Here is a 23,042-nt window from a genome sequence, read left to right as displayed (position 1 = left end):
GGAGGGGCGTTACGTGATGGGGATTCTGCGTTCGCAGGAAGAAACGCTGATCCCAGCGCGCTGCTGGGCTGGCAGGCTATATTTAGCTGGTGTTGCCATGGAATGTGAGCCATACATTCTGCAGCGTGCGCATGTGAGCGTGCAAACGCCCGGGGGGAGGAGGAGGAGGGCGCGTGCACAAATATTACACGCTTCTCAGATCATTTTGAATAAACGACTCATATAGAAGCAACTATATTGGTCAATTCATTGAAAATAATAGTGCAAAAAATAAATAAATAAATAAATTTGCAGCAAAGTATGACCTGAAACATCTTTTATGACACTCCGTCTTTTGTATGCATGGGTTCGGCTTGTGCAATTCAATGCAGCTTCTGTGTGAAATGGGAATCGGGTTTGCTCCAAACACTTACATTGGAGGGCGGTGTGAGGGAGGAATCCTTTCACATTTAGGATAAACACCACGTTTGGCATGTGATTTAAATCTTTGCTCATGAAACCACAGAACCTTATGATGCAGTCATCTTTACATTTTTAATATGTAATAAAATTGCCTTTAAAGGAACAGCTCACCCAAAAATGAACATTTGCTGAACATGTACTCACCTCAGGTCATCCAAGATGTAGATGAGTTTGTTTCTTCATCAGATTTGGAGAAATGTAGCATTCCATCACTTGCTCACCCATGGATCCTCTGTAGTGAATGGGTGCCGTCAGAATGAGAGGCCAAAATCAGAGTCCTCTATCCATAATATTGCTTTCTGCAGTGAAAAAGTTTCCTCGTCTGAATCAGGAGAGAAATATGCACAGATCACCATTAACAAGCAAAAATAGGTCATGGTGGTGTGTTTTGATGTGAGGGGATGACAGTGGATGGATTTTTATTTTATTTTCTACTGGAGGAAGTGTTATTATGGTTTAATCAATAGTTTTTTGGCCAGATGTGAAGGTTTCAAATTTAAATGTATTAATGATGATTGTGTGTGAATTATTATATATATATATATATATTTTTTTTAACTTCACAAGTATACAGCAATTATGACAGAAGGCAATATGTGTTCATTTAACGTTGTGCTCCATATTTATATTTATTTAAACCCAAGGTTCTTCTGAGATGGCCTATCAAAGTACATGTCTAAAATCACCTCAACAACACTGTAATAGCACAGTATGTTTTTATCAGTATCTTACATGTTGGATATCATTATTTGTGGTGTTTAGTTGACCCAATGATGATATAATCAGTAAGTCATCATGGCAACCCATCAAAATAGTTGAACCAATTTCAACTTACAGTTTTAAGTCTGTCTAGTGACAATGAAAATACATGCTAAAAGAAAATACCTTTTAAACGTTGCTTATTTAAATTTGCTTTATTGTGAAAAAGGCCTTAAGCCTACACGTGACTTGCCAAAATATATAATGAAATAAGTTGACATTTGATGTGCTCTATTTGAAAGACAAGTCTGATATCAAGAGTTTAAAGATCACTGAGATTTTGGTCACATTATGAACTAAGAGGAAAACTATAACAGACAACATATCCAACACTGAGGACGCTTATGTTTTTATGTAATACAGTCAATCATCTGTATGCAGTGAAACGTTCTACCGCATGATTGCGCTCGTGTCTTATTTTCTGTGTCAGGACCAGAGAAAGAACAGCAGAGGGAATTGTGATCTGATATATAAAACTAACAATTATAACAAAACTTAGTTTTTAAATTTACCGTAAGTTTTTACTTCTCCATGTTTCAGAGTAAAATTTCTAAGTTTATTTTGTCTCGTTTAATAAAATTTCAAAATGTCTCATTGTTAAATGATATAAAGTTCTGTGCTAATGTCATATAAAGTAGCTATTTTTGGGCTGCATAAATTCAGCTAACAAAACATTATTAAAAATAAAGTTCCAAGTTCAAGATCCATTGAAAAGTAACATTTTACATAAGATTATCAATAAAGTGAAATCAATGCACAAAAATAAATAAATAAATAAATAATCAATGCTTCAAGCATAAATTAATTGCATTTAAGTGTAGGATGAATGCAAGTTAATTATCTATTAACTTTAGAATTTATTAATTAGTGTTTCTGTCAATTGCATTATTTTGGTGTCTCCACATAGTGCCTTAAAATGCATAAATGCAGTTTATTTAAGCTGATAAGAGTTTGGATTTTCTTTTTGATATTCTGTTGTCACTTTATTTAATAATCTTAATAGCAATCTTGTAACAATAATAATCTTTATATTATTAACTAATCAAAGTTAATCAACCACACAACACCAAGTAACATCCATATCATAGGTTTATTTTAATAGAAGATACAATCAGTACAGTTTTAAATAATCTTGATTTAAGAATAATTTAAAATAAATATTAAATATAATTAAATTAAGCACATAGGCAAAAGTGTTTGCTCATACTTCAGGAAAATTCAACATGAATTTACCATTCCCAACACAAACCTTATAAATTGCAAACAAATAAAAATGATTATAAAAAGCCAGACAGATGCATAAAATCATTCAGGTTTGCAACGTTTGAACAAATCCAGATTATAAACTGTACATGGTACATACTCTCTGGAAATGTGTTTTTGGATCGAATCTGATTCTTAACTCAGGATTGCTTGTTGATCTTCAAGTGTGAAGTTTGTGGTTCGGTCAGTTGGCACCTGGATCATTTCCACCCTCTCCCAGTCATCAAAAGCGGTGGAAATATACCATCCAGGATATTTAACAGATTCAAAAGTGTTGTAAGCTGTGCCCGTCTCTTTCCTGAAGAAGAGGAGGCTGTCGTACCCGTTCGGGTCACCAACTTTAATGGTGTTCAGGGGGCCACTGACCTCCTAAAAAAATAAAAAGCGCTTTAAATCCTCATTTTATAATGTGGAAAAATTTCTTGGGGAAGGTTAATGTATTTGTGGTGCACGGACCTTCAAGATCAGGATGGGGGAAGACCCATCAGACTCGGTACAAGCAATGTAGAGGTTGCTGTTGGAGATCGCCAGGCACACAGGCTGGCCCTTATTTTGTGGAGCACTGGATAAGTACGTCGACATGCTGAATCGAACTGAAAGGAGCAAAAAATGTGTAGGGGGTAATGTCAAAAGGACATTTCTGAAGTCATGCATTTACATGTGAAAGCTTGTGTTGAAGATTTACCTTTGTATTGAATGTTTCCTGCACTCAGCGTCACTGCCTTCAAATGAAGATCTTCGTTGGTCAGTTTGTTGCTCTGCACCAGAGTCTTTTTGTAATTATCGCAAATGGTGCACTGCAGGGTCCGACTGGCCTTACTGTAAGTCGGTGTCACATTAAGTGGCTTCACCAGACGCTCTGTGGAAATAAAAAGACAGTGAAGATCAATCAAAAGAGAGCAAATTCTTAAACGTTATGGTAGTCAAATTTCCTTTTTAAATCAATTAATATAATATGTGACTATGGACCACAAAACCAGTCTTAAGTGTCAATATTTCGAAATTGAGAATTATACATCATCTAAAAGCTGATGTTTGGTTTATTAGGATCAGACAATATTTGGCAGAGATGCAACTATTTGAAAATCTGGAATCTGAGAGTGCAAAAAAATCTAAACACTGAGAAAATCACATTAGAAGTTGTCCAAATGAATTCTTAGCAATGCATATTACTAATCAAAAATGAAGTTTGGATATATTTACAGGTTTGTTGCTGGTGCTTCCATCTTTAAACATCTTGACCAACTATCAAACCACCTGATGTTAGTTTAAGCTGCTTAAAAGTTTGCTAACTGTACCTTCGATTACATTCTCCAAGATGAAGTTGAGCAGCGCATCGTCACAAAACTTGCCAGAAGACATTTCTTTGATGTGCTTCAACCTTTCCACAGCAATGATGATGTTCACCACCTTCTTCATGCTGTGAGGATGCGAAGACGGTTCCAGTTTGATGTCTTCATGCATATCGCATTGGCACATCTGGAGAAAAAAACAACAACAAGTGATTTTTAAGAAGCCTTAATATTAATCAGACCATACCCACAAGCATATTTAACAGCCCACCAACTCACCATGCCTTGTAGATCTGGGCAGTCCGGTTCATCAAAGCCAGCACTGTCAGGGTAAGTTATGTCTTTCTTGAGTGCACTGTTTAGGAAATTAACAAAATGTATCATTAAAGGAGTTTTAGGCAGATTATTCCAATGCAAAGCAAAGCTAATTAAAAATATAGAAAGGCATAATTTACAGATTTTATTTTAAATGCATCATCATTTAGACAAGAGCTATTTTATAATACATTAATTAAAATTATATATATATATATATATAAAATTATATATATATATATATATATATATATATACAGTTATAAAAAACAAGCAGGTACTTACTCTGAATGCAAAATATAGTGTCCAATGAATTCCATCTTTCTAAAATAAAGCATAAAACTAGTGAGAAAACAGTGTGAAAATAACAAACTTTATCTTTAAATCTGACTTTCAAACAAGAGCCATGTGAAAAGAACATAGTATGCCACATACCAGTAATTTATCTGGAGTTACTGAGCTGGTTAAATCGTTGTTTCTCTTGGGAGAGTCTCAGCTGAATGTGTTTCTGACAGTGGAAGTGTGCTTTTTATACACTTCAGCCTGAATTTCCCCTTTCTAAGAATCACGCAATCAATTCCATCAAAGGAGTAAAATTTTTTGCATTTCCACATAACATTTTTACAGTTCCACGTGTTCCTTTGGAATTGTAAAGAATCTTCCCTACTTTCCTTTGTTGCATGTCACGATAGAGAACTGTAAAGCTAATTATTTACATTTTCTCCTAAGAAAAGGTAAAGCACGAGCTTGCATGCACTAATGATGGTAAAATGATAATTTAGTTGTCCGAATCTAAACATTTATTCAAAAATGCATTTTAATACATAGAAAAATTCCATTGAATGTTTATGATTCTGCATTCATGAAATGAAGAGTCACTTTGAAACGTTTTGACTGTCTTAAATGATCAGATATTAAAAAAGGAAAGTATACAGATACAAAGTTTCTTTAAAAGTTACAATTCTTTGAAAAATATTGCCATTGGCATTATATTTTATGACTAATTCTTAAAAAACAAAAAAGCAGAGAAGCATTTGTTTTTTATGATAAAGTTATTAAAAGGCGTTTGTTTGAGCAAGTACCAACAAGAAAACCAAGATAAGCATGAGATCATTTTAATAGTATTTTTGCAGAAGGCATCCAGTAACAAAAATAGTTTTGTAAAAATGAACTGTGATACATTTTTGTGAATGTATCTATTTCTCAGTATCTTGACTACTAAAAATGTATAAGGCTTGTTAAAATGAAAACTATGCAATTAAACAGCTTATTACAGGCTTTAATAAATATAACATTACGCAGTTTGGCTATTTTGTTTGTGAGTTCATTTTTTGTGGTTTCCAACTGCTTTTGCAATACTATGTGATGCAACTGAAGTTTTCGTTTGTAGGAAGAAATCATCCTAATTTTCAACATTTTTGAACTACACATGATCAAATTTATGAGACTGAAAACATTTAAATTACTTTTATGTAATCCCATGTGACAACTAGCCCCTGTCTCCACTGGCACCAATTTGTAGCAAAACAGCTTGTACACTCATTTATTTAAACCCAAGGTTCTTCTGAGATGGCCTATCAAAGTACATGTCTAAAATCACCTCAACAACACTGTAATAGCACAGTATGTTTTTATCAGTATCTTACATGTTGGATATCATTATTTGTGGTGTTTAGTTGACCCAATGATGATATAATCAGTAAGTCATCATGGCAACCCATCAAAATAGTTGAAACAATTTCAACTTACAGTTTTAAGTCTGTCTAGTGACAATGAAAATACATGCTAAAAGAAAATACCGTTTAAACGTTGCTTATTTAAATGTGCTTTATTGTGAACAAGGCCTTAAGCCTACACGTGACTTGCCAAAATATATAATGAAATAAGTTTACATTTGATGTTCTCTATTTGAAAGACAAGTCTGATATCAAGAGTTTAAAGATCACTGAGATTTTGGTCTTCGCGCGTTGGTATCCTTCATGCGGTGGAGCCACTGGAGGGGCGCGTGGTCCGAGCAGAGGGTGAACTCCCATCCCAGGAGGTAGTAACGAAGTGTGAGAACCGCCCACCTGATGGCCAAACACTCCTTCTCTATGGTGCTGTACTTAGTCTCCCTCTGTGAGAGCTTTCGACTAATGTACAGCACCGGGCGGTCCTCCCCCCCCACCTCCTGGGACAGGACCACGCACAGCCCCATGTCCGACGCGTCGGTCTGCAAAAGAAAGGGGAGAGCAAAATTAGGAGAGTGCAGGAGCGGCCCGCCACACAGGGCCGCCTTAACTCGGGTAAAGGCCCGTTGGCACTGCTCCGTCCATTGGACCGTATCCGGTACCTCCTTTTTAGAGAGGTCAGTCAACGGGTTGGTGAGGTCCGACTAATGAGGAATAAACCTCCTATAATATCCCGCCAGCCCCAAGAACTGCCTTTTTGGTCTTGGGCCTGGGACAGGTTGCAATTGCTGCCGTCTTATCAATTTGGGGACGCACCTGCCCGTGGCCCAAGTGGAAGCCCAGATACTTTACCTCCACCCGCCCAACTGCGCACTTCTTCGGGTTGGCCGTTAGCCCCGCCCGTCTCAGCGCCCTGAGGACGGCCCTCACATGCTCCACATGCCGCTGCCAGTCCCCACTATATATAATAATATCATCCAGGTAGGCTGCGGCATATGCAGCATGGGGCCGCAGCACTCGATCCATGAGGCTCTGAAACGTAGCCGGGGCCCCGAACAAGCCGAACGGAAGCGTAACAAATTGGTCTAATCCGAACGGCGTGGTGAAGGCTGTCTTTTCTTTGGACATGGGAGATAAGGGGATCTGCCAGTATCCTTTGGTTAAGTCCAATGTCGAATAAAAACGAGCCGTGCCTAACCGATCGAGCTACTCATCAATTCGCGGCATTGGATAAGCGTCAAATTTAGAAACTGCATTCACGTTGCGATAGTCTACACAGAACTGTACCGAGCCGTCCGTTTTGGGCACCAAAACTATCGGGCTCGCCCAATCGCTGTGTGACTCCTCGATTACCCCCATCCCCAGCATGGCCTCTAATTCAGTCTGAACTACCTTTTTTTGTGTTCAGGCAATCTATACGGCCGGCTGCGAATTACGACACTCGGCTCTGTCTCAATGGGGTGCTGAATCAGGTCCGTACGACCGGGTAGGGGCGAAAACACGTCCGCAAATTCTACCTGCAACCGCGCGATGTCAGTGAGCTGCGAGGGCGAGAGGTGGTCCCCTCCTAGGGCCAGTGCGAGGGGTTTTCCTTTAATAATCGCTTCTGGCCCGAGATCCTCCTGCCCACTCACTACCGTCGCTAGCAACACTGACTCCTCCCCGCTCCATTTTTTAAGGAGGTTGAGGTGGTAGATTTGCCGTGAGTCGCCTCTATCTGTCCATACTACCTCATAATTTAGATCTCCTATCCGCCGTGTGACCTCAAAGGGTCCTGGCCACTTGGCTAACAATTTGGAGCTAGAGGTTGGCAGTAATACGAGCACTTTATCTCCCGGTGTTAATTCTTGCAGCTTAGCTCCCCGGTTATATAGCTGGCTTTGTCTGCCCTGGGCCTGGAGCAAATTCTCCATAGAGAGCCGCCCCCAGTGTATGGTCTTTTGCGCGCAGGTCCAGGACATATTGAATTTCATTTTTGCTATCCGAGTGTCCGTCCTCCCAAGTCTCTCTCAGGATGTCTAGCACCCCCCGGGGCTGACGTCCATAGAGAAGCTCGAAGGGGGAAAACCCCGTGGAGGCTTGGGGGACCTCGTGCACAGCAAATAAGAGGGGTTCTAGCCAACGGTCCCAATTTTTCGCGTCTTCTTGTACGAACTTCCGGATCATGGTTTTTAATGTGCGATTAAACCGTTCGACCAGACCGTCCGTTTGTGGGTGATAGACGCTGGTACGCACCGCTTTAATGTCCAACAATCCGTACAATTCGCTTAATGTACGTGACATAAACGCGGTGCCCTGGTCCGTGAGAATCTCCTTTGGGATTCCCACGTGGGAGATTAAACGAAACAAGGCGTCCGCCACACTCTTTGCCGAGATGTTGCAGAGCGCCACTGCTTCAGGATACCGTGTCGCGTAATCCACTAAGACCAACGTGAAACGGTGTCCCCGTGCGGATCGCTCTAACGGCCCGATCAGGTCCATACCAATTCATTCGAAGGGGACCTGCACTAGAGAAATAGGGCGCAAAGGCGCTTTTGGAATGGCCGGTGGGTTAACCAACTGACATTCCCGACAAGACGCGCACCATCTGCGCACGTTCTCATTAATGCCTGGCCAAAAGAATCGGGTCGGTAGACGATTTAGTGTTGCTGCTACTCCTAAGTGCCCTGCCATAGGATTACAATGCGCCCTGCGGTACTAACAGCTGGGTTGTATCTTCCTTTGTCTGAGCGTCGTGGGTCACTCGATACAACCTGTCTTTAATAACGGCAAAATACGGGTGGGATAGTGGACGCTCAGGGTGGAGGACCCGCCCATCAATTGAGCGAACCTGCTCGAAGGCATGCTTAAGCGTCTCTTCCCCGGAATGCCCCGGATTGTATCAGGCTTTGATGGACGGAGGTCTGGTTACAACCTGAATCCACCAGAGCCTGATAGGTACCCCCCTTAATACTCACAGGTATTTGGTACAGCCCGGCTTGATCGGGGGCAGCCTGCGGGTCGTCCGTGATCCGGACCAGAGTCCCCACCTCCATCATCGGGCACCTGTCAACAAAGTAGCCCGAATCCCCGCAATGCCAGCAGGCTGGCCCGGGTCTCACCGCGGCCCCAGTGGTCGGAAGTGGCTCAGGGAAGTGACGTGGGGAAGCAGCCGGAGGGTCTTCACTCCCCCGTCGCGGGGTTGCCGCCATCCCTCGTGCCCCGGCCGCAGGCTCCATCGCCACCCTCCAGCGGGGTGCAGCCCTCGGTGGCCCCACCCAACGGGACCTAGGGAGAGGGAGAGATTTCGGAGTGGGGGGGAAAGGGGAGACAGGGGAAGAGAGTGAGAGAGAGACAGCAGGGAGGGGCTCGCCGACCCCGGAGCATGCCACCAGCTGGATGGCCAGATCCAGCGACGCCGGGCGATGGCACTGGACCCACTGGGCGGTCCTCTTTGGGAGGCGGGAGACGAACTGCTCCAGCACCACCGCGTTGATGATGGACTCGGCGTCGCCGTCCCCGGCCAGCAGCCATTTGCGGCACGAGTCCCGGAGCTGCGGCGCCAACACAAAGGGTCGGCCCACCTCGGCCAGCTCCAGCGACCGGAATCGCTGGCGATGTTGTTCTGGGCTGAGGCCGACCCTCTGGAGGATGGCTCGTCTGAGGTCGGCGTAGACCAGGAGGCTCGGGACGGGTAGTTGTTGGGCCGCCTTCTGGGCCTCCCCCGACAGCATAGGGATCACCCGGACGGGCCAGCTGTCCATCGGCCACCCATATGCCTCCGCCGTCCGCTCAAACAGGTCCAGGAAAGCCTCCGGATCGTTGGCGGGACCCATCTTGGTGAGCAGCATGTGGGCGGGCGGGGCGCTGGGGGAGGCCGTCCCCATCCATCCCTCCCGGTCCAGCAAGCTCTGGAACAGCTCGTGGTCCTCCTGCTGGACCCGCATCATAGTCTGGAACCGGTGGTCCTGGTCGGTCCGCAGGTCCAGCAGGGCCTGGTGGTGTTCTTGGTGCAGGCCCGCGAGCGATGAAATGATGTCCGCAAACGGCGAGGATGATGTAGCTGATGGAGTCTCCTTCCTCCCGGGTTTTCGCACCAGTGTAATGAAAGTCCGATTGAGGTAGAGGAAGGAGACCAGGGTCGGCGTACGGGGCTCGTGAGATATTTTATTTAACAGAATTTCCCACGGCAGATGCGCGCACTTCACAATCTCGCTCTGGATTCACTACTGCCGTCCTTGCCGAGCCACTTTCCAAGTTCTAGTTCTCTCACGAGTCCCCGTCTCTCTCGTTCTTCGCCAGCTGTCGCGCTCCTTAAATGTTGGTTCCCCACGCAAATCACTGCAACGAGATCCAGCTGTTACTTGTTTCTCACCTGAACCACTTACCGCCGCTCGTCTCTTCACTCGCTCTCCCGTTGCAGACTTCGCTAAACCACGCCTCCCCCGCCACAGTCACATTATGAACTAAGAGGAAAACTATAACAGACAACATATCCAACACTGAGGACACTTATGTTTTGATGTAATACAGTCAATCATCTGTATGCAGTGAAACGTTCTACCGCATGATTGCGCTCGTGTCTTATTTTCTGTGTCAGGACCAGAGAAAGAACAGCAGAGGGAGTGTTGACCTGATATATGAAACTAACAATTATAACAAAACTTAGTTTTTAAATTTAGCGTAAGTTTTTACTTCTCCATGTTTCAGAGTAAAATTTCTAAGTTTATTTTGTCTCGTTTAATAAAATTTCAAAATGTCTCATTGTTAAATGATATAAAGTTCTGTGCTAATGTCATATAAAGTAGCTATTTTTGGGCTGCATAAATTCAGCTAACAAAACATTATTAAAAATGAAGTTCCAAGTTCAAGATCCATTGAAAAGTAACAATTTACATAAGATTATCAATAAAGTGACATCAATGCACAAAAATAAATAAATAAATAATCAATGCTTCAAGCATAAATTAATTGCATTTAAGTGTAGGATGAATGCAAGTTAATTATCTATTAACTGTAGAATTTATTAATTAGTGTTTTCTGTCAATTGCATTATTTTGGTGTCTCCACATAGTGCCTTAAAATGCATAAATGCAGTTTATTTAAGCTGATAAGAGTTTGGATTTTCTTTTTGATATTCTGTTGTCACTTTATTTAATAATCTTAATAGCAATCTTGTAACAATAATAATCTTTGTATTATTAACTAATCAAAGTTAATCAACCACACAACACCAAGTAACATCCATATCATAGGTTTATTTTAATAGAAGATACAATCAGTACAGTTTTAAATAATCTTGATTTAAGAATAATTTAAAATAAATATTAAATATAATTAAATTAAGCACATAGGCAAAAGTGTTTCCTCATACTTCAGGAAAATTCAACATGAATTTACCATTCCCAACACAAACCTTATAAATTGCAAAAAAATAAAAATGATTATAAAAAGCCAGACAGATGCATAAAATCATTCAGGTTTGCAACGTTTGAACAAATCCAGATTATAAACTGTACATGGTACATACTCTCTGGAAATGTGTTTTTGGATCGAATCTGATTCTTAACTCAGGATTGCTTGTTGATCTTCAAGTGTGAAGTTTGTGGTTCGGTCAGTTGGCACCTGGATCATTTCCACCCTCTCCCAGTCATCAAAAGCGGTGGAAATATACCATCCAGGATATTTAACAGATTCAAAAGTGTTGTAAGCTGTGCCCGTCTCTTTCCTGAAGAAGAGGAGGCTGTCGTACCCGTTCGGGTCACCAACTTTAATGGTGTTCAGGGGGCCACTGACCTCCTAAAAAAATAAAAAGCGCTTTAAATCCTCATTTTATAATGTGGAAAAATTTCTTGGGGAAGGTTAATGTATTTGTGGTGCACGGACCTTCAAGATCAGGATGGGGGAAGACCCATCAGACTCGGTACAAGCAATGTAGAGGTTGCTGTTGGAGATCGCCAGGCACACAGGCTGGCCCTTATTTAGTGGAGCACTGGATAAGTACGTCGACATGCTGAATCGAACTGAAAGGAGCAAAAAATGTGTAGGGGGTAATGTCAAAAGGACATTTCTGAAGTCATGCATTTACATGTGAAAGCTTGTGTTGAAGATTTACCTTTGTATTGAATGTTTCCTGCACTCAGCGTCACTGCCTTCAAATGAAGATCTTCGTTGGTCAGTTTGTTGCTCTGCACCAGAGTCTTTTTGTACTTATCGCAAATGGTGCACTGCAGGGTCCGACTGGCCTTACTGTAAGTCGGTGTCACATTAAGTGGCTTCACCAGACGCTCTGTGGAAATAAAAAGACAGTGAAGATCAATCAAAAGAGAGCAAATTCTTAAACGTTATGGTAGTCAAATTTCCTTTTTAAATCAATTAATATAATATGCGACTGGACCACAAAACCAGTCTTAAGTGTCAATTTTTCGAAATTGAGAATTATACATCATCTGAAAGCTGAATAAATAAGCTTTTCACTGATGTTTGGTTTATTAGGATCAGACAATATTTGGCAGAGATGCAACTATTTGAAAATCTGGAATCTGAGAGTTAAAGCTGACTTTCAAACAAGAGCCATGTGAAAAGAACATAGTATGCCACATACCAGTAATTTATCTGGAGTTACTGAGCTGGTTAAATCGTTGTTTCTCTTGGGAGAGTCTCAGCTGAATGTGTTTCTGACAGTGGAAGTGTGCTTTTTATACACTTCAGCCTGAATTTCCCCTTTCTAAGAATCACGCAATCAATTCCATCAAAGGAGTAAAATTTTTTACGTTTCCACATAACATTTTTAAAGTTGCACGTGTTCCTTTGGAATTGTAAAGAATCTTCCCTACTTTCCTTTGTTGCATGTCACGATAGAGAACTGTAAAGCTAATTATTTACATTTTCTCCTAAGAAAAGGTAAAGCACGAGCTTGCATGCACTAATGATGGTAAAAGGATAATTTAGTTGTCCGAATCTAAACATTTATTCAAAAATGCATTTTAATACATAGAAAAATTCCATTGAATGTTTATGATTCTGCATTCATGAAATGAAGAGTCACTTTGAAACGTTTTGACTGTCTTAAATGATCAGATATTAAAAAGGAAAGTATACAGATACAAAGTTTCTTTAAAAGTTACTATTCTTTGAAAAATATTGCTATTGGCATTATATTTTATGACTAATTCTTAAAAAACAAAAAAGCAGAGAAGCATTTGTTTTTTATGATAAAGTTATTAAAAGGCGTTTGTTTGAGCAATTACCAACAAGAAAACCAAGATAAGCATGAGATAATTTTAATAGTATTTTTGCACAAGGCATCCAGTAACAAAAATAGTTTTGTAAAAAATTAACTGTGATACATTTTTGTGACTATTTCTCAGTATCTTGACTACTAAAAATGTATAAGGCTTGTTAAAATGAAAACTATGCAATTAAACAGCTTATTACAGGCTTTAATAAATATAACATTACGCAGTTTGGCTATTTTGTTTGTGAGTTCATTTTTTGTGGTTTCCAACTGCTTTTGCAATACTATGTGATGCAACTGAAGTTTTCGTTTGTAGGAAGAAATCATCCTAATTTTCAACATTTTTGAACTACACATGATCAAATTTATGAGACTGAAAACATTTAAATTACTTTTATGTAATCCCATGTGACAACTAGCCCCTGTCTCCACTGGCACCAATTTGTAGCAAAATGTACACACAGCTTGTACACTCATCTTTGAGATGTACTTGTACTTGAAAGAAATGTAAGACAGTTTCTTACCTACAATGTCTTCTTGTTGAGTCTCAGTCCTCCATGCAGTCTTACTGTTTGTGTTGTGAGGAGACGTAAATCTTTTCGGGTGCATACAGTAACTCACTCCAGACTGATTTGAGACATGATCCCTGAAACAGCAGTGACTCGTTCAAGCCCCACTGCAAGGACCAGATAACAGCCCATAATATTACATTCAGGGGTCAGAGAGGTCAACAGCAGGGTCTGCAAAAAGTGTCCACATGAGATCGAGAAAGATGATGGTTATTTAAGTCATTTCTGTGTTTGTGATATTCAGTGGGGTGCAAAATTATGTTTCAGTTTGAATACATTGTAAAATTATACCATTTGCGTAACAATTCAAGTGAAACGTTTAATGAATGTCACAAACTTCTGACTTTAAATGTCCTCAAAAAATTGAATCCAAAAACTGAACAGAGTGCTTTAAAGGAAGAGCTCACCCAAAAATGAACATTTGCTGAAAATGTACTCACCTCAGGTCATCCAAGATGTAGATGAGTTTGTTTCTTCATCAGATTTGGAGAAATGTAGCATTCCATCACTTGCACAGATGGTAGATCTTGAAGGACTGGTTTGGCGGCCCAGGCGATTAAACCTTGCGTCAACTCGCAACGCCAGTTCAATTAATCCATTGAGAGTAGGGGGCAGCTCGAGGAGGTAGATCTCCTGCTGAACACGGTCGGATAACCCATGCAGGAATCTATCCCACTGCGCCGCCTTGTTCCACTGGCACGCGGCCGCCAGGGTGCGGAACTCGATGGAGTAGTCGGTGACGGAAGAAGATCCTTGCCGGAGTTCCGAGAGGCGATGGGCGGCCTCCCTGCCGGTCGCGGTCCGGTCGAAGACTCTCCTCATCTCTTCTGATAGAGCGTGGAACGAGGCACAACACGGGTGTTGATTCTCCCACACCGCCGTCCCCCATAAGGCAGCCTTGCCAGATAAAGTGTGAGCGTGAAAGCTACTTTAGACTCTTCAGTAGCGAAAGTGCGGGGCTGTAGGGCGAAATGCATCGAACACTTGGTTAGAAAGTCTCTCCAAAACGCTGGCTCACCCGCATAGTTCTCCGGTGCCGGAAGTCGCGGCTCTGGCCGGAAGTGGTCCTGGGGAATCTACCGGGGGACGGACGGCGCAGGCGGTGCGATGGGCGCAGTGGGAGACACCGGTGAGATCGTTATGTGACGGTGGGTGAAAGGACAGTCTGGAAGCAAATGCAAGTTAACAAGTTTAATGAGATGATATGAATCTGAGTACACAAACAAACAGGGACGATGAGACCCTTCGCTAAACCACGCCTCCCCCGCCACATACCCCCACCGCCCGACTCAGGCCGGGGAGCCATCCGGCCTTCAGCCCCCCCCCCCCCCCCCCCCCCATTCCTGGAGAGGAAGTTGGCCACAGCCATCTGCGCCCCCGGCCTGTGAATCACCTTGAACTTAAACGGCTGTAAAGCTAGATACCAACGGGTGATTCGCGCGTTGGTATCCTTCATGCGGTGGAGCCACTGGAGGGGCGCGTGGTCCGAGCAGAGGGTGAACTCCCGTCCCAGGAGGTAGTAACGAAAGGTGAGAACCGCCCACCTGATGGCCAAACACTCCTTCTCTATGGTGCTGTACTTAGTCTCCCTCTTTGAGAGCTTTCGACTAATGTACAGCACCGGGCGGTCCTCCCCTCCCACCTCCTGGGACAGGACCGCGCCCAGCCCCCTGTCCGACGCGTCGGTCTGCAAAAGAAAGGGGAGAGTAAAATTAGGAGAGTGCAGGAGCGGCCCGCCGCACAGGGCCGCCTTAAGTCGGGTAAAGGCCCATTGGCACTGCTCCGTCCATTGGACCGTATCCGGTACCTCCTTTTTAGTGCGCTCAGTCAACGGGCTGGTGAGGTCCGAATAATGAGGAATAAACCTCCTATAATATCCCGCCAGCCCCAAGAACTGCCTCACCTCCTTTTTGGTCTTGGGCCTGGGACAGGTTGCAATTGCTGCCGTCTTATCAATTTGGGGACGCACCTGCCCGTGGCCCAAGTGGAAGCCCAGATACTTTACCTCCACCCGCCCAACTGCGCACTTCTTCGGGTTGGCCGTTAGCCCTGCCCGTCTCAGCGCCCTGAGGACCGCCCTCACATGCTCCATATGCCGCTGCCAGTCCCCACTATAGATGATAATATCATCCAGGTAGGCTGCGGCATATGCAGCATGGGGCCGCAGCACTCGATCCATGAGGCGCTGAAACGTAGCCGGGGCCCCGAACAAGCCGAACGGAAGCGTAACAAATTGGTCTAATCCGAACGGCGTGGTGAAGGCTGTCTTTTCTTTGGACATGGGAGATGAGGGGATCTGCCAGTATCCTTTGGTTAAGTCCAATGTCGAATAAAAACGAGCCGTGCCTAACCGATCGAGCAACTCGTCAATTCGCGGCATTGGATAAGCGTCAAATTTAGAAACTGCATTCACCCTGCGATAGTCTACACAGAACTGTACCGAGCCATCCGTTTTGGGCACCAAAACTATCGGGCTCGCCCAATCGCTGTGTGACTCCTCGATTACCCCCATCCCCAGCATGGCCTCTAATTCAATTCAATTCAATTCAAGTTTATTTGTATAGCGCTTTTTACAATACAAATCGTTACAAAGCAACTTTACAGAAAATTATGTTTCTACAATATTTAGTAGTAGCTAGTAGTTTGTGCACGTTTGACAGGATTTTAGAAAAATAAAAATAATAATACAAGACGTAGTCAGCTAGATGATGAACTATCAATATCATTAATTAATAGTAATTATATGATGCAGTCACACATGTAGCAATATTTGTTAGTTCTGTTTGTTGATTCAAGGTTAGCGTCATCTGGGGTCCTCTGATTCAGTCTGAACTACCTTTTTTTGTGTTCAGGCAATCTATACGGCCGGCTGCGAATTACGACACCCGGCTCTGTCTCAATTTGGTGCTGAATCAGGTCCATACGACCGGGTAGGGGCGAAAACACGTCCGCAAATTCTACCTGCAACCGCGCGATGTCAGTGAGCTGCGAGGGCGAGAGGTGGTCCCCTCCTAGGGCCAGTGCGAGGGGTTTTCCTTTAATAATCGCTTCTGGCCCGAGATCCTCCTCCCCACTCACTACCGTCGCTAGCAACACTGACTCCTCCCCGCTCCATTTTTTAAGGAGGTTGAGGTGGTAGATTTGCCGTGAGTCGCCTCTATCTGTCCGTACTACCTCATAATTTAGATCTCCTATCCGCCGTGTGACCTCAAAGGGTCCTTGCCACTTGGCTAACAATTTGGAGCTAGAGGTTGGCAGTAATACGAGCACTTTATCTCCCGGTGTAAATTCTCGCAGCTTAGCTCCCCGGTTATATAGTTGGCTTTGTCTGACCTGGGCCTGGAGCAAATTCTCCATAGAGAGCCGCCCCAGTGTATGGAGTTTTGCGCGCAGGTCCAGGACATATTGAATTTCATTTTTGCTATCCGAGTGTCCGTCCTCCCAAGTCTCTCTCAGGACGTCTAGCACCCCCCGGGGCTGACGTCCATAGAGAAGCTCGAAGGGGGAAAACCCTGTGGAGGCTTGGGGGACCTCGCGCACAGCAAATAAGAGGGGTTCTAGCAAACGGTCCCAAATTTTTTGCATCTTCTTGTACGAACTTCCGGATCATGGTTTTTAATGTGCGATTAAACCGTTCGACCAGACCGTCCGTTTGTGGGTGATAGACGCTGGTACGCACCGCTTTAATGCCCAACAATCCGTACAATTTGCTTAACGTACGTGACATAAACGCGGTGCCCTGGTCCGTGAGAATCTCCTTTGGGATTCCCACGTGGGAGATTAAACGAAACAAGGCGTCCGCCACACTCTTTGCCGAGATGTTGCAGAGCGCCACTGCTTCAGGATACCGTGTCGCGTAATCCACTAAGACCAACGCGAAACGGTGTCCCCGTGCGGATCGCTCTAACGGCCCCATCAGGTCCATACCAATTCGCTCGAAGGGGACCTGCACTAGAGGAATAGGGCGCAAAGGCGCTTTTGGAACGGCCGGTGGGTTTACCAACTGACATTCCCGACAAGACGCGCACCACCTGCGCACGTTCTCGTGAATGCCCGGCCAAAAGAATCGGGTCGATAGACGATTTAGTGTTGCTGCTACTCCTAAGTGCCCTTCCATAGGATTACAATGCGCCGTCTGGAAAAGCATTTCCCGACAGCTCTGCGGTACTAACAGCTGGGTTGTATCTTCATTTGTCTGAGCGCCATGGGTCACTCGATACAACCTGTCTTTAATAACGGCAAAATACGGGTGGGATAGCGGACGCTCAGGGTGGAGGACCCGCCCATCAATCGAGCGAACCTGCTCGAAGGCATGCTTAAGCGTCTCGTCCCGGGATTGTTCCAGGGGGAAGTCATCGCGGCTGGCAAGGTTTAGCCTCGCCACGCCGCTCGGTTCCCCTGGGACAGCCCCGCTAGGTCCTGGGATAGATTCTCCCACCTGAGCGCTCGCCCCGCCCCCCGGCCGTTTCTTTCCCCCGACGGCACCCGCTGTCAAACACCCCAGCAAATGTTGAAACGCAGGCCAATTCATCCCCAAAATTAGCGGATGCCGGAGGCGCGGACTAACGACCACCTCCACACTATGCTTTTGGCCCCGAAATTTAATGCCTATGGCTTTTAATGGGTATTCCTTTATATCCCCGTGCACGCACCTCACCTTAACCATGCGGCCCGTATCCAATGCCCCGGATTGTATCAGGCTTTGATGGATGGAGGTCTGGTTACAACCTGAATCCACCAGAGCCTGATAGGTACCCCCTTAATACTCACAGATATTTGGTACAGCCCGGCTTGATCGGGGGCAGCCTGCGGGTCGTCCGGGATCCGGACCAGAGTCCCCACCTCCATCATCGGGCACCTGTCCACAAAGTGGCCCGGATCCCCGCAACGCCAGAAGGCTGGCCCGTGTCTCCCCGCGGCCCCAGTGGCGGGAAGTGGCTCAGGGAAGTGATGTGGGGAAGCAGCCGGAGGGTCTTAACTCCCCCGTCGCGGGGGTGCGGCCATCCCTCGTGCGGGACCTCGTGCCCCGGCCGCAGGCACCATTGCCACCCTCCAGCGGGGTGCAGCCCTCGGTGGCCCCACCCAATGGGACCTAGGGAGAGGGAGAGATTTCGGAGCGAGGGGGAAAGGGGAGACAGGGGAAGAGAGTGAGAGAGAGACAGCAGGGAGGGGCTCGCCGACCCCGGAGCATGCCGCCAGCTGATCCTCCGCCAGCTGGATGGCCAGATCCAGCGACGCCGGGCGGTGGCAATGGACCCACTGGGCGGTCCTCTTTGGGAGGCGGGAGACGAACTGCTCCAGCACCACCGCGTTGATGATGGACTCGGCGTCGCCGTCCCCGGCCAGCAGCCATTTGCGGCACGAGTCCCGGAGCATGTTGTTCTGGGCTGAGGCCGACCCTCTAGAGGATGGCTCGTCTGAGGTCGGCGTAGACCAGGAGGCTCGGGACGGGTAGTTGTTGGGCCGCCTTCTGGGCCTCCCCCGACAGCAGAGGGATCACCCGGATGGGCCAGCTGTCCATCGGCCACCCACATGCCTCCGCCGTCCGCTCAAACAGGTCCAGGAAAGCCTCCGGATCGTTGGCGGGACCCATCTTGGTGAGCGGCATGTGGGCGGGCGGGGCGCTGGGGGAGGCCGTCCCCATCCATCCCTCCCGGTCCAGCAAGCTCCGAAACAGCTCGGGGTCCTCCTGCTGGACCCGCATCATAGTCTGGAACCGGTGGTCCTGGTCGGTCCGCAGGTCCAGCAGGGCCTGGTGGTGTTCTTGGTGCAGGCCCGCGAGCGAAGAAATTATGTCTGCAAATGGCGAGGATGATGTAGCTGACGGAGTCTGCATGGCGAATGCTCTCCTTCCTCCCGGGTTTTCACACTAGTGTAATGAAAGTCCGATTGAGGTAGAGGAAGGAGACCAGGGTCAGCGTATGGGGCTCGTGAGATATTTTATTTAACAGAATTTCCCGCGGCAGGTGCGCGCACTTCACAATCTTGCTCTGGAGTCACTACTGCCGTCCTTGCCGAGCCACTTTCCAGCTTCTAGTTCCCTCACGAGTCCCCGTCTCTCTCGTCCTTCGCCAGCTGTCGCGCTCCTTAAATGTTGGTTCCCCACGCCAATCACTGCAACGAGATCCAGCTGTTACTTGTTTCTCACCTGAACCACTTACCGCCGCTCGTCTCTTCACTCGCTCTCCCGTTGCAGACTTTGCTAAACCACGCCTCCCTCCCCCGCCACAGTCACATTATGAACTAAGAGGAAAACTATAACAGACAACATATCCAACACTGAGGACACTTATGTTTTGATGTAATACAGTCAATCATCTGTATGCAGTGAAACGTTCTACCGCATGATTGCGCTCGTGTCTTATTTTCTGTGTCAGGACCAGAGCAAGAACAGCAGAGGGAGTTGTGACCTGATATATAAAACTAACAATTATGACAAAACTTAGTTTTTAAATTTAGCGTAAGTTTTTACTTCTCCATGTTTCAGAGTAAAATTTCTAAGTTTATTTTGTCTCGTTTAATAAAATTTCAAAATGTCTCATTGTTAAATGATATAAAGTTCTGTGCTAATGTCATATAAAGTAGATATTTTTGGGCTGCATAAATTCAGCTAACAAAACATTATTAAAAATAAAGTTCCAAGTTCAAGATCCATTGAAAAGTAACATTTTACATAAGATTATCAATAAAGTGACATCAATGCACAAAAATAAATAAATAAATAAATAATCAATGCTTCAAGCATAAATTAATTGCATTTAAGTGTAGGATGAATTATCTATTAACTTTAGAATTTATTAATTAGTGTTTCTGTCAATTGCATTATTTTGGTGTCTCCACATAGTGCCTTAAAATGCATAAATGCAGTTTATTTAAGCTGATAAGAGTTTGGATTTTCTTTTTGATATTCTGTTGTCACTTTATTTAATAATCTTAATAGCAATCTTGTAACAATAATAATCTTTATATTATTAACTAATCAAAGTTAATCAACCACACAACACCAAGTAACATCCATATCATAGGTTTATTTTAATAGAAGATACAATCAGTACAGTTTTAAATAATCTTGATTTAAAAATAATTTAAAATAAATATTAAATATAATTAAATTAAGCACAAAGGCAAAAGTGTTTCCTCATACTTCAGGAAAATTCAACATGAATTTACCATTCCCAACACAAACCTTATAAATTGCAAAAAAATAAAAATGATTATAAAAAGCCAGACAGATGCATAAAATCATTCAGGTTTGCAACGTTTGAACAAATCCAGATTATAAACTGTACATGGTACATACTCTCTGGAAATGTGTTTTTGGATCGAATCTGATTCTTAACTCAGGATTGCTTGTTGATCTTCAAGTGTGAAGTTTGTGGTTCGGTCAGTTGGCACCTGGATCATTTCCACCCTCTCCCAGTCATCAAAAGCGGTGGAAATATACCATCCAGGATATTTAACAGATTCAAAAGTGTTGTAAGCTGTGCCCGTCTCTTTCCTGAAGAAGAGGAGGCTGTCGTACCCGTTCGGGTCACCAACTTTAATGGTGTTCAGGGGGCCACTGACCTCCTAAAAAAATAAAAAGCGCTTTAAATCCTCATTTTATAATGTGGAAAAATTTCTTGGGGAAGGTTAATGTATTTGTGGTGCACGGACCTTCAAGATCAGGATGGGGGAAGACCCATCAGACTCGGTACAAGCAATGTAGAGGTTGCTGTTGGAGATCGCCAGGCACACAGGCTGGCCCTTATTTTGTGGAGCACTGGATAAGTACGTCGACATGCTGAATCGAACTGAAAGGAGCAAAAAATGTGTAGGGGGTAATGTCAAAAGGACATTTCTGAAGTCATGCATTTACATGTGAAAGCTTGTGTTGAAGATTTACCTTTGTATTGAATGTTTCCTGCACTCAGCGTCACTGCCTTCAAATGAAGATCTTCGTTGGTCAGTTTGTTGCTCTGCACCAGAGTCTTTTTGTACTTATCGCAAATGGTGCACTGCAGGGTCCGACTGGCCTTACTGTAAGTCGGTGTCACATTAAGCGGCTTCACCAGACGCTCTGTGGAAATAAAAAGACAGTGAAGATCAATCAAAAGAGAGCAAATTCTTAAACGTTATGGTAGTCAAATTTCCTTTTTAAATCAATTAATATAATATGCGACTATGGACCACAAAACCAGTCTTAAGTGTCAATTTTCGAAAATTGAGAATTATGCATCATCTGAAAGCTAAATAAATAAGCTTTCCACTGATGTTTGGTTTTTTTAGGATCAGACAATATTTGGCAGAGATGCAACTATTTGAAAATCTGGAATCTGAGAGTGCAAAAAAATCTAAACACTGAGAAAATCACATTAGAAGTTGTCCAAATGAATTCTTAGCAATGCATATTACTAATAAAAAATGAAGTTTGGATATATTTACAGGTTTGTTGCTGCTGCTTCCAGCTTTAAACATCTTGACCAACTATCAAACCACCTGATGTTAGTTTAAGCTGCTTAAAAGTTTGCTAACTGTACCTTCGATCACATTCTCCAAGATGAAGTTGAGCAGCGCATCGTCACAAAACTTGCCAGAAGACATTTCTTTGATGTGCTTCAACCTTTCCACAGCAATGATGATGTTCACCACCTTCTTCATGCTGTGAGGATGCGAAGACGGTTCCAGTTTGATGTCTTCATGCATATCGCATTGGCACATCTGGAGAAAAAAACAACAACAAGTGATTTTTAAGAAGCCTTAATATTAATCAGACCATACCCACAAGCATATTTAACAGCCCACCAACTCACCATGCCTTGTAGATCTGGGCAGTCCGGTTCATCAAAGCCAGCACTGTCAGGGTAAGTTATGTCTTTCTTGAGTGCACTGTTTAGGAAATTAACAAAATGTATCATTAAAGGAGTTTTAGGCAGATTATTCCAATGCAAAGCAAAGCTAATTAAAAATATGGAAAGGCATAATTTACAGATTTTATTTTAAATGCATCATCATTTAGACAAGAGCTATTTGATAATACATTAATTAAAATAATATATATATATATATATATATATATATATATATAGTTATAAAAAACAAGCAGGTACTTACTCTGAATGCAAAATATAGTGTCCAATGAATTCCATCGTTCTAAAATAAAGCATAAAACTAGTGAGAAAACAGTGAGAAAATAACAAACTTTATCTTTAAATCTGACTTTCAAACAAGAGCCATGTGAAAAGAACATAGTATGCCACATACCAGTAATTTATCTGGAGTTACTGAGCTGGTTAAATCGTTGTTTCTCTTGGGAGAGTCTCAGCTGAATGTGTTTCTGACAGTGGAAGTGTGCTTTTTATACACTTCAGCCTGAATTTCCCCTTTCTAAGAATCACGCAATCAATTCCATCAAAGGAATACATTTTTTTTACGTTTCCACATAACATTTTTACAGTTCCACGTGTTCCTTTGGAATTGTAAAGAATCTTCCCTACTTTCCTTTGTTGCATGTCAC

General features: G+C 43.8%; 3 protein-coding genes across 3 annotated transcripts; all 3 read right to left on the bottom strand.

Moving 5' to 3' along the window:
- Positions 1-2,492: 2,492 nt before the first annotated feature.
- Positions 2,493-4,444, bottom strand: LOC132127225 (interleukin-1 beta-like). The gene is made up of 6 exons (XM_059538998.1): positions 4,377-4,444; positions 4,056-4,131; positions 3,783-3,963; positions 3,170-3,343; positions 2,941-3,077; positions 2,493-2,853 (listed from the first exon to the last, which is right to left on the bottom strand). The coding sequence occupies exons 1-6, from the start codon at positions 4,427-4,429 to the stop codon at positions 2,620-2,622; spliced, it is 855 nt and encodes a 284-aa protein (XP_059394981.1). The 5' UTR covers positions 4,430-4,444; the 3' UTR covers positions 2,493-2,619.
- Positions 4,445-11,178: 6,734 nt separating this feature from the next.
- On the bottom strand, positions 11,179-19,250 carry LOC132126952 (interleukin-1 beta-like). The gene is made up of 6 exons (XM_059538578.1): positions 19,079-19,250; positions 18,803-18,963; positions 13,502-13,604; positions 11,856-12,029; positions 11,627-11,763; positions 11,179-11,539 (listed from the first exon to the last, which is right to left on the bottom strand). Exons 1-6 carry the CDS (start codon positions 19,248-19,250, stop codon positions 11,306-11,308), a joined length of 981 nt encoding a protein of 326 aa, XP_059394561.1. The 3' UTR covers positions 11,179-11,305.
- A 1,504-nt stretch (positions 19,251-20,754) lies between these two features.
- On the bottom strand, positions 20,755-22,798 carry LOC132127160 (interleukin-1 beta-like). Its single transcript, XM_059538831.1, has 6 exons — positions 22,640-22,798; positions 22,339-22,414; positions 22,066-22,246; positions 21,432-21,605; positions 21,203-21,339; positions 20,755-21,115 (listed from the first exon to the last, which is right to left on the bottom strand). The coding sequence occupies exons 1-6, from the start codon at positions 22,690-22,692 to the stop codon at positions 20,882-20,884; spliced, it is 855 nt and encodes a 284-aa protein (XP_059394814.1). The 5' UTR covers positions 22,693-22,798; the 3' UTR covers positions 20,755-20,881.
- Positions 22,799-23,042: the final 244 nt, after the last annotated feature.

The sequence above is a fragment of the Carassius carassius genome, chromosome 45 (genome assembly GCF_963082965.1).
Source record: "Carassius carassius chromosome 45, fCarCar2.1, whole genome shotgun sequence".
NCBI classification, from domain to species: Eukaryota; Metazoa; Chordata; class Actinopteri; order Cypriniformes; family Cyprinidae; genus Carassius; species Carassius carassius.
This window is presented reverse-complemented; position numbering and strand designations above follow the sequence as displayed.

Excerpts from the sequence above, each read along its gene's own strand:
- LOC132127160 (XM_059538831.1), bottom strand. The coding sequence starts at position 22,692 with ATGCTTTATTTTAGAACGATGGAATTCATTGGACACTATATTTTGCAT. Across the intron at positions 21,606-22,065 it reads CTTGGAGAATGTGATCGAAG|AGCGTCTGGTGAAGCCGCTT; the intron begins GTACAGTTAGCA and ends TTATTTCCACAG. Across the intron at positions 21,340-21,431 it reads AGGAAACATTCAATACAAAG|TTCGATTCAGCATGTCGACG; the intron begins GTAAATCTTCAA and ends TGCTCCTTTCAG.
- LOC132127225 (XM_059538998.1), bottom strand. The coding sequence starts at position 4,429 with ATGCTTTATTTTAGAAAGATGGAATTCATTGGACACTATATTTTGCAT. Across the intron at positions 3,344-3,782 it reads CTTGGAGAATGTAATCGAAG|AGCGTCTGGTGAAGCCACTT; the intron begins GTACAGTTAGCA and ends TTATTTCCACAG. Across the intron at positions 3,078-3,169 it reads AGGAAACATTCAATACAAAG|TTCGATTCAGCATGTCGACG; the intron begins GTAAATCTTCAA and ends TGCTCCTTTCAG.
- LOC132126952 (XM_059538578.1), bottom strand. The coding sequence starts at position 19,250 with ATGCGGGTCCAGCAGGAGGACCCCGAGCTGTTTCGGAGCTTGCTGGAC. Across the intron at positions 18,964-19,078 it reads TGAGCGGACGGCGGAGGCAT|ACGAGCCATCCTCTAGAGGG; the intron begins GTGGGTGGCCGA and ends CGCCGACCTCAG. Across the intron at positions 11,540-11,626 it reads CCCCCATCCTGATCTTGAAG|GAGGTCAGTGGCCCCCTGAA; the intron begins GTCCGTGCACCA and ends TTATTTTTTTAG.